Below are 10,916 nucleotides of genomic sequence, written 5' to 3' on the forward strand. Positions count from 1 at the left end.
AATCATCAGATAGTTGTTTATCATATATTAATGAATTGACTACATTTGTTTCTTATCAATCTCATCATTGTTAGAATCTTGTTATTCACTCTTGATTTGTTATAATCGGGAATATTATTGGAAGAGATGAAATTGTATAATATTATGGAATGACAAAAGAAGAGTATCATTTGTGTTGACGGCACTTCAATAATAGATATTTATCTACATTGATCCAATTTATCAAGAGAGTATTGTGGAAATGGATCAACCTATTATACCTGAGGAAGAAATCGTTACAACTGTTATCAGTCAACTGTTAGAATGACTTTGTAGTGTCTAGAAATCAATAATCAGTTTATATCAGCAATAGCCGAGAATCAAAATCTTGCTCGTTTTCCTGATGCTATACAGTTGGTTTATCTGCTTATTTTCATGTAGATATTTGAAGCTGTTGGCTAAGAATCTAAAATATCTTGGTGATCATTGTGATACTAATGTAGAAGTAAAGAATAGTGGTGTATAATATACTCTAATGTTTGTTGAACGTATCTGCTATCTTTTGTGTGTAGTTTTCTCATTCATTTGTTCTTCATGAGTGACGACTTGTCTCTAGGTTGTTTCTGTAGTATTGTTAATGAGTCCAGATGTTGCCAAGTTCTGTCAGGAGTGGATCAAGACTCAAGATGACGTAGTTGTAAGGCCATGTATGAAATACGCCGTGAATATGTTCTAGTATCTCCAGAATCAAAAGAGGCTATTGATTCTGGTACTTTGGTGAAAGAGTCTATTCCAGTCTTTTACTTAGATGCAGACAAGAAGGTACATAACAAAGAGCATAAATCTGAGTTGTTTTCTATTATTGATTTCACAGTTAGAACCTCTGTGATGGTTTCCAAACATAGTAGTAAGAAAAGGGAAAAGAAACACCATAAAGAGAAAAAACATGATAAAAAGAAAGAAAAGAAGGTAACAAAAGAATAGTTCTGCATTGTTTGTTATTAACAGGGAATACAAATATATATGCAAACTGCAATTGAATTAGTCATCTGACAATGAATCTTTCTCAACATCTGTTTGATCATCTGGATTAAGCAATTCTTTAACCACAATCTTGTCTTTCTCTTCTTCCTGACGATTAATTGCTATTCGCTCCATAGCATATGAGAAAGATCCTCCAACAACTAGAATAATCCCAAGTAATCCCTTTTTGGTAATAGTGGTGTGGTAGAAATATGCACCCATAAACGTCTATTTGATAGATATATTATGATCCTACTTGTATGCAATTCTTCATTACACCGGAGATGTTATGGGATAGACTACTCGTATACTGAATCTGAAGATACGTCGTAATACCAACAAAAAGACCAATAATTCCAGCTAATCATGATCTTCTTTTTGATCACCTACAAACATAAATCCAGAAGAAGAATTTTGGTGTTAGTTCCTTTCTATGCTCCCAGATAATAGGAACCTCACCATTTAAAATACTAATGAATGGAAGGATAAGACAACTATTAAAATTGGTATAAAATGTCAATAGATATCGATTATCAATGACATTGGACAAATATCGTTTCAAATAAATGGTATAGAAAGTACCTACAGCACTTGCCCCCACACCAAAGAGTGTTCCTCGCAATGAGAAGTTGATTTCACCATCAACACCAGCGATGTAACCAACAACAATAGAGAGACATGATAATACTGTTCGTAAAGACGACTTTTCTCCAAACATCACAAAACTACATCTTATGTGACATAATAAACATACTTAATGAGTGGTATCATTGGAATACCAAGAGAACGAGAAATCTGATAGAAAGATACTTCCACATACTTTAAACATAGATTACTCATAGTAACCATCAAACAAAAGAGTACGGAAAGAGGAAATACTCTTTTTGCCATCTTCCAAGAAAAGCTACGAATTAGAAGATAACTGGAAAAATAACATTATATTCGGATAACTTGGAAAGTATTTTGTACGTTGATTAATGATTGAGAATAGATACAGACTTAGCGTTGGAGCGATGAACTGAACAAAGGTAACAAAGTAAGGAACGTCGAATTCTCTTTTCGAATTTGAATAAACAAACCTATTTAATCACATAATGCCTTAGAAGAACCTACTTATTCATGAAAATGGCTGCCCATGACGTACACCAATATAGAAGAACTACTCCAACAATCACATACAGCGGAGTCCTTTTCTCAGCCATTTTTGTCGAGAACATCAAAATAATCATTGTTCCACGGGAATTGAACACTATCGATTGGTATAATATATCTTGATCCTAATATCTCGTCAAGTTCTATGGAGCCTCTTCGTCGTAGTATATGAAAGGGAGTCATACTGATTAGGCTCAGATAGCGTGATGAGTAAACGGGAGACAGAAGTGGAATCTTTAGCGGCAATCTATCCGGATGAATGTATATACAAGGGAAAGAAGAAAGGCGTAATTACCATCCAGATGTTTATTCCTGCCGTGTTCGGACGAGAATCTTATTCATCTGCTACATTACTCATTCGTCTCCCAAAGGATTATCCTTCGATTATGTATTTCTTTGATTTTGTAGATTATGTGTAGTCCATATATCACAATCGAGTCATCTACTGGATTGACTACGAATGATGTGCTTTTTAGCAAATCTGTTGAGATGTAGATTACTGACTTGTCGATTTATATCACTACCCAGTGCCGAGAGTTTAGCAAGCGAAATGAAGTCTATTTATATGATCTGATTCTGGCTGTTCAAGAGTTTCTTCAAACACATAATGCCAAGGAAGTGATTGTGGTTGTTTTTGTTAACATTTAGATAGAGTTGTGCCATCAAGCAGATACTTTGAAACTGGCTCGAAGTGAAAGCAGCAATTCAGCTGCAATCTACAAGGGATATTCTGATGTTTTTACTATGCAAGCAGTATTCTATTGAATGATTATTTCATATAGGATTTTAACGACATGCGTAATCGACTTGCTCAGTTTCATGTCTCAAATGGTTCCAGCTGATGAAATTGGTACTATGTAGATGGTTCTGCTCTTCCCTTTCAGGCTTATCACCATCAGCCTGAAGATGGTGATATGACAGTACTTCGGAAAGGAGATCATGCTATCGCAGTTGATGTAACAGTCCAACCCAAAGAAAACGTGATTGATGAGAGTAAGGTATCTGTAGGTTATCGTTTCTCTTGATTATTTAGTCCTCATCCAGTCGATTCAATGAAGAGTTTATTGTGAATCGTGTCATTGGTCGAGGAGGATACGGACTGATCATGCTATGTACTCATCGTTTGGATGGTATGCAGTATGCTGTTAAAGAACTCTGTCTGGACAATACTGAAGTTGAGAATAAGAAGATCTTGAGAGAAGTACATATGTTAGCATTGATGAAGAACCGGTATATTTGTCGATACAATAGCGTAGTACTTAGTATCATTATATCATGTAGTGTTGGGTTGAGGATGGTTCAAAGAATGAAGATGATTCATATCAATTGAGTGATGAAGAGGATGAGGATGAAGCAATTGATGATACAACACTTACGTGGGGTCGAGAGAGTCATCAACTCAGTTACTTCCATTATTCTAATGCTCTGAGCGATCAGAAGGATCTGTCCTCTGTAATACCTTCTAACGAGGATCATATCAATGAGATTGCTGATAGTGCTTTTGATTATGTATCTGATAGTGACTCTGAATCATCCGAGTCTTCCGACTCATATGACTCGACTGAGTCTACCAGTGACGATTCTACCAGTGACGACTCTACATCCACTACTTGCTCATCTCTGAACGATTCAAGTGTTGATAATCGATATGCTGATCTCATTGAATCTCAATCAGCCTCTCAGACAGATTCGAAGACGAACCAGTCTATTTCAGCTGAACAGAAGAAGAGTACATCCAGTAGTACTCCAAAGATTCGTAAGTTGTATATTCAAATGGAGTACTACAAGAATGGAACATTAGATGATATGATTCAACGAGGAGATGTGAGAGTCCTAAACCTGGATAATGAATAGTTATACAAGAATAAGGCTTTGATATGGAGGATTCTAAGTAATGTAGATATTTGTGTTTCTCTTCATGAATAGTTGTTAAATGGCCTTCAATATGTTCATAAGTAAGATATTTACCATAATAATCAACGCAAGATTGAATATTGTTCATCGAGATCTCAAACCATCCAATATCTTCTTTGATGATGAAGGTACTGCCAAGATTGGAGATTTTGGACTGGGATATTTTATCAATCGAGAGACAAGTGTCTCAATTGATGATATTGAGGCTGCAGAAAATGGGAAAGAGAGTAAAGATGGCCAATATACTTCTGGTATCGTTGAGTGAAGAGGATCATGAATAGCAATTGGTACTTTACTGTATGCACCTCCAGAACAATTAGCAAACAGAAAAGCATTGAAAGAGAATAAGAGAGAGATCCCAAATCGTATTACACCAAAAGTCACTTTGAGTGGGTTTACTGATTGATAGGCTGATGTATTTTGTGTGGGCTTGATGCTCTATGAAATGTTACTTCCTCCTATGCGAACCTTTAGTGAAAAACATGTTCGGTTTGAAGAAGCACGTATTGGAAAACTTGATCCTTCCATCCAAGGAACCATCTATGAGAAAATGATCCTTCATTGTCTTGAAGTGAGGGAGAATACAAGAAATGAAGTATAGAAGGATCCAGAGAAGCGCCCTACAGTGGAACAAGCAATGGAATACTTGATGATGAGTAACAATGATATGTCATTGAATAAGGAGAGCTTGAATCAAGTTGTAGCATATATCAATCATACCGAGGTATCTTAAGGATTATCATATCATTGTAGAATAGCGTTTATCCAACAATTGTGAAGACTCTCTTTGAACGGGTTGATGCTGAGATGATGTCTAATCTATAGCAAGTAACCGAAGGAGAGAAAGTCAGCTTTTATCATGAATTATTGAAGAATGACACAAGTCCTCTTTACATTTATGATCTTATCTGTAAACGAGGAGAAAGGGTGAAGGTGTGTGCTTGTTTTCATTCATAGAGACAGATTCGTGATGATGTTCAGCAGTGTCTGGAGCAAGTTATTCGTCAATATGGTTATTATCAATTGGACTCTCCAATCATTCTTCCTCAAACAGATTACTTCCGTTATCTGTTGTTGCTTCTGTTCATCCTAATTCGTAGCTTCCCAAAACAGAGTGCTATTCTTGATGCATTCGGTACTCCAAGTATCTTACGACCTGATCTGCGAACATCATTCTTAACATATTATGGTCGATGTGTGAATACCACGATTCGGCGCTATGAGTTCGGTACTGTATTTAAGGCAGCATTGGGAAGAGGAGGAGATAGCACATATCAGTATTCCGCATCAATTGATAATGTGTGGCTTCAGAAGTAGTCCAGGGAATGATGTGTCACATCTAGGGGTAAACAGTCTGCAACTGGTGTATTGTATGTGTGGGAAGCAGTACTCCTTTCTTGCCATCTCTTGAAGACTCTTTCAATTCTTATTTCTCAACCTCTTCAACTTCGTATCAATCACGTTGGGGTACAACTTTGTTGGTCTTCTAATTGTAGATTCTCTCTACAATTTTGGAGCAGTATGGTTTTATGGATATTAGCAGCAAGAAACAGGTGGTAGAGAAGTTATGTGGTATTCAAAAGTATCATATCGCCTTTATGGGTGGCAGAAATAGTCAGAATTATTACCAAATCTGATGGATAGGTATAAGTGTGAAAGAGAGTACCTCACGTCTCCAAATGATGTTGGAATGCAAAAGGAACATGAGATGTAGAGACAAACAAATATCGGATATTCTGTTGGTGGATCTTCATGAAGCTGAAATCCTTCGCAGTTTGCTCTTCCTCCCTGAAGATCCAATTAGGTGGATGGCTGTTGGTTCCGATCTATTGGTTGACTCTTAGGGAATGAGTGGTTTAGTCGAGAAATTGATTGCAGTACGTGAAGGACGAATTTGTAGTGATGACACCAGTTTCCTACGACAATGTGTGAAGGAAACCGAAGAGTTTGTGAATATTATCAAAGAAGTCCTTGTTTTGATACTTGTTGAGTCTAGAATTCATTCCCAGATATACGAGGGAAGTTAATCTTTGATGCTCTTCTTCTCCCTCAAGGTCGTGATCAGAATTACGATTTTTACTATGCTTCCATGTGTACAAAGCCTCCTCATCCAAGCATCGTTTCATCTTCCAATCCATCAGCCACACTACAAGAAGGAACAGATCGTTATTGCATTCCTCGTCGTCCTGTCGGTCGTAAGTTACCTAAGGAGATAGATTATGTTCTTCTTTATGTAAGTGTAAACGAATGATGTGACCAATAGGGAGGTCGATTTAATCATGAACTATGTAAATATGGTATTGCGGCAATTCCTCCTTTTTTTGTTAAATCAGATTCAGGATTGAGTGTTGGTAGGAAAGTGGAATGAAAATAAGATGTAGGTACAACGAATATCACTCTTCATATGGAGAATATCACATCAGTTTTACTCACTGTGGGCAACTATGTATGATCAGAGTAAGTGATTGAACTGTAGATCAAAGTATTGAAGAAGGCATTTGTTCCTTGTTATGATTCACCTTTCATTTTGATTCTCCCTCAGACTGAAAAAGGTGTGACTCTAGCAACTCTTCAATGTGCTTATGCTTGTTGGAAAGAACACTATCGAGTGAGTTCCTTTGGTTTCTGTAAGTATCTAGTGTACTTGGTGGGATCTGTGTAAGCGTTCAGCTTCTTTGTCGTATATCTCATATTGCAAAGATCATCATATAAATTACGTTATTCAGTGTGGTTGTTCTTCTGATGTATAAGATCTTGGATAACTATATCCTAGGCATTTACCTTATATCGAGTACCTCTTCGAGATGTATCATTACACTTCGTGACATCTGGTTCTATGAAGAGTCTTATCACCTATCTGCATGATAATCCAGGATCCAAAGCAGAACGGGAGGCAACTCGTACAAATACTTCTGTTATTATTCGAAAAGGATCAGCTAATAATGATCGAAAGAACAGTATATCACAATCTACAAATTCTACACCCAGTGAGGTCATTGTGGACAATTCTGATTCTAATGATGACCAATTTGAATTCTTAAATTCGGAAACAAGGAAAAAGCGAAATAGTGATATAGCTGTTAGACAAGTATTATTAAAGGCTCGAATTGTGGGAATTGAATTGTTCTTTTTATTTTTAGAAGAATACTGCCTATGTGATCATGATTCGATCGAAGATCTCGAAGGTACGAGAAATTGTTTCATTGATTCTTGCAAATGAGAGTATTGTGAGTTACTTGTCTAAATCCACGGCAATTCAAATCCAACATGCTGTGAAAGAGTGTAAACGCGATTGTCTAATTGTTTATTCACTGGGTGATGATCTTTTTGATGTTATCTTCCTGTCGTCTTTAGGTGATGTTAGCAGAATTGCCGATGATTATAAGAAGAAATACGTCTGTTTGTTCAATACACGATGACCACGGGAATCCCTCTATTCTGACAACACTGTAACTGGATGCGTTGAATCCATGTTAATCGCAACTATCACTGTTCATTCTTATTTTCGACTATTATGCAACAAATATCTTTAGAAGGAACTGTTATCAAAGATGCATATCGGTTTACTGGTCATTCTGCTGGTATTCGAGCACTGATCGGATGGAAGAAGTTTATTTTTACAGGTAGTGATGATAAGACAATTAAAGTAATATAATTAGGATCATATGAATTATAGATATGGGATGTCGAAACTGGATCCTGTTTGCGGACGCTCTATGGACATACAGAACGAATTCTGGCTCTTTGTATGTGGAATAGTTATCTTGTGAGTGCTGGAGTCGATACCACTGTCAAAGTCAGAACCAATCGCACGATATTATGTTTAGATTTGGGATGTAGTGTCAGGGAAATGTGTTCGAACGATTCGAGATATTCATTCTGCTATCAATTGTCTGGTAGCAACTGATTCATATTTGTTTGCTGGATGTAAAGATGGAAAGATTCATGTTTGTCGTTGAGATCCATTTGTGAATCGTAGATGTGGACAAACCGATATCGATACAAAGGATGTCTAGAAGGACATACAGATTGGGTCAACAGCCTTTTAATATACAATAAATCGTTTTTGGTCTCCTGTAGTGACGATAAGACAGTCAGGGTAACAATAGTGGCAATTATTGATATGTAGATTTGGGATACAAGTAATGGATCCTGTATGACGACTCTAACAGGTCATACGGAAGGTATTCGTGGAATGTGCTCATTACAGAGTTATCTTGCTACTTGTGGCAATGATTTCAATGTTTATGTGATTCAATCAGATGTAAGTGATGATTAGATATGGGATTTACGTACTGGCAAGCGAGTAACTGTCCTCCAAGGTCACTGTGATGTAGTGAGTTCTGTTGTGGTTCTGGATGGCCGTTATTTGATTAGTGCAGATCTTAGCAGTCTAGTTGTAGTAAGTATTTCTTTCGTAATGGAATGAGTAGGTTTGGGACATCAAAGAGAAGTTTAAGCGAGTCTATGAGGTCACCCTGCATTCAGCTGATGTGTATTGTCTCATGATATTCAACGAACGACTGTACTCTTCATCCCGAGATGGTTCTGTTGTGGTAGGATTGAAAGTGGAGTATTCCTCTAGAGGTGGCCTACAATAAGCGAATTTCCGCATCTTGTTGCTGTGTTGAATCGCAAATTGAAATCAACAGGGAAACTCTCAGACAACAGTACCTTTGAGAAGGAAACCATTCAACGCCTTCATGGTACTAGTGCATCCAGTGACTAATAGATAGATGAACTTGATAAGCTTCAGGCAGAGAATACACGACTGATGGAAGATCAGTTAAATCTCCACAAGGTAGAAGAAGATGGTTGTCTGAATGGTAGAAACTCCAGAAGGAATTTCTGAATTATTCTTCTCTAAAGAAGGAAATGCTACAGCGAAGTGAAGAAGCTACAGCACTTCGAAAGGAAGTCGTTGCCTTGCGCTATGAAACGGCCAATCAACGATCCTCCATGGTAACTACAATGAAGGACATAGCTACTTCCCTTCTGGTATCTCGGCTCCTTGTAAAACCCAAACAGCTACTTCATTAGTTAGATCTACGAGAATTATCCTCTAGCGAAAAGCGAGTACTCAGAAATAGTTAATGCTAACTGGAATCATTGTGAAGTGGTTCAGAAAACGTTTTCTCACTACATGCTTCGTAGTGAAGATCGTTTCCTACTTCTAAACCTCATTCACAAATGGTCACTCTGCAGACATCCTGGTATTCTTCCTGTGAGAATCCATTCCAATATTGATCCTTAGGTCTATGGCTGTGTCTTTCTCGAAAAGGCCCCAGTATCGATTCTCATGGAGCCTGCTCCTGCTTCTTTACGACAAGTGATGGACTATTGTTCTCGCAAGAAGTATCAGCTACCTCTGATACAACGAATCGAGTTGGCACTACAAATCACAGATGCTGTGAGTTATCTTCACTCCTTAACTCCACCTCTGATTCACGGAAATCTTCATCCCGACAATGTATTGCTCACTTCATCATTCACTCCGAAACTCACCGATGTGGGTATGTATAACTTTGAAAAGGGTATTCTTCATCGCAAGTACGATTCTGTCTTCATTGATGGAGACCCAACATCAACAGATGTTTTTACTCAAGCTAGCGACGTTTTCAGTCTAGGTCGTATCATTCTCTATGTAAGAATAATATCAGTGATATTATATAGCTGTTGAGAGAGGGTCGTGAGATCAAGGAGTCAAATGCCACTGATCTATCAGATATTAAGCCTGAGGGAATTCGGATTCTCATTCAGCGTTGTTGTAATCCAATATCATCAGTAAGATTGAGAATGGAAACTGATCAAGTAGAAGAGACCATCACTTGAAATAATAAAGAAGGATTTGGAGACATATAGATCAATGGTTATGAAAGAAGGAACAAAGACTTATGTGAAAATGAAGATTCTATACGATAAGGATAATGGGTGTTATCTATTCTAAGTTATTATTAATTGTTGTAAGCAAAGGAATTGCATTGATCACATGTCCAGGTTTACTTTTATAATGGTCTCCAACATACATCAAGAATAAAGGTGAATGTATTCTGTTGATATTTCATTATTGATTGAATTTGGAAATGAATTCATATAAGAAGAGTATATGAGATATGGACCTATCAAATCAGTCAATTTCTTCACATATCAAATTAATGGAATCATATTCATAAAGAATAATGAACAATTAGATGATATGAATCATTCAAATCAAGAGTGAATAACAAGATTCTAACAATGATGAGATTGATAAGAAACAAATGTAGTCAATTCATTAATATATGATAAACAACTATCTGATGATTCAGTAACTGAATGAGAGTTTGAATACTAGAAAGATTTGTTTCTTGTGGAATACTATCATTTGTTTATAGATATCAACTATCTCAAATCAAGTGAGTAAGAGAAGAACTAGCTCAAATAACCAGTTACCATTTCTTTTGAATAAAGAGAAGAAAGATTTCAGTAAACAAGAGTAGTCTCACTCATTACTCTTCACTTTCAATTCAATCAAATCTATATGATAATAGATTTGATTTCAAGAATTATTCATTTAACAGTGATAGAGTGAAGTTGAGTCAGATTCACTCAGTCAAGCCTCTAAACTCAGTTCTATATCCATTTCTTAAATCATTCTTTCATTATCATATACATCGTCTCTCTTCAAGTTTTGTCTTTCAGATTCAAAATAGTTCATTCTTCAATCATTCTATTCTATGATACATTCTACATTAATATCTATAATTGAATATCATTCATATTCAACAAAAGTATGGATAGAATGAATTGGACCCTAATTATCAATAATCAGATTTGTTTCCATTTCATTCCTACTTCCTTCCTAAAGC

At 36.6% G+C, this 10,916-nt stretch overlaps 4 protein-coding genes across 4 annotated transcripts; 3 read left to right on the forward strand and 1 right to left on the reverse strand.

Annotated features, from left to right (window-relative positions):
- Positions 1-241: 241 nt before the first annotated feature.
- On the forward strand, positions 242-963 carry JH06_4254 (hypothetical protein; the record flags this gene model as incomplete). Its single annotated transcript, XM_014670487.1, has 5 exons — positions 242-283; positions 316-392; positions 421-499; positions 596-686; positions 716-963. 5 exons carry the CDS (start codon positions 242-244, stop codon positions 961-963), a joined length of 537 nt encoding a protein of 178 aa, XP_014525973.1.
- Positions 964-1,384: 421 nt separating this feature from the next.
- On the reverse strand, positions 1,385-1,851 carry JH06_4255 (GDP-fucose transporter; the record flags this gene model as incomplete). Its single annotated transcript, XM_014670488.1, has 2 exons — positions 1,385-1,727; positions 1,757-1,851. The coding sequence occupies 2 exons, from the start codon at positions 1,849-1,851 to the stop codon at positions 1,385-1,387; spliced, it is 438 nt and encodes a 145-aa protein (XP_014525974.1).
- A 448-nt stretch (positions 1,852-2,299) lies between these two features.
- On the forward strand, positions 2,300-3,446 carry JH06_4256 (GCN2 protein kinase; the record flags this gene model as incomplete). Its single annotated transcript, XM_014670489.1, is given in 9 exon segments — positions 2,300-2,318; positions 2,347-2,542; positions 2,574-2,637; positions 2,650-2,781; positions 2,803-2,907; positions 2,937-2,985; positions 3,016-3,152; positions 3,188-3,355; positions 3,411-3,446. 9 exon segments carry the CDS (start codon positions 2,300-2,302, stop codon positions 3,444-3,446), a joined length of 906 nt encoding a protein of 301 aa, XP_014525975.1.
- A 1,067-nt stretch (positions 3,447-4,513) lies between these two features.
- On the forward strand, positions 4,514-5,385 carry JH06_4257 (hypothetical protein; the record flags this gene model as incomplete). The annotated part of the gene is given in 5 exon segments (XM_014670490.1): positions 4,514-4,663; positions 4,682-4,792; positions 4,822-4,863; positions 4,894-5,001; positions 5,026-5,385. The coding sequence occupies 5 exon segments, from the start codon at positions 4,514-4,516 to the stop codon at positions 5,383-5,385; spliced, it is 771 nt and encodes a 256-aa protein (XP_014525976.1).
- Between the last annotated feature and the right edge of the window lie 5,531 nt (positions 5,386-10,916).

Source organism: Blastocystis sp. subtype 4 (assembly GCF_000743755.1).
Source record: "Blastocystis sp. subtype 4 strain WR1 chromosome Unknown seqid_0267, whole genome shotgun sequence".
Taxonomy (NCBI): domain Eukaryota; class Bigyra; order Opalinata; family Blastocystidae; genus Blastocystis; species Blastocystis sp. subtype 4.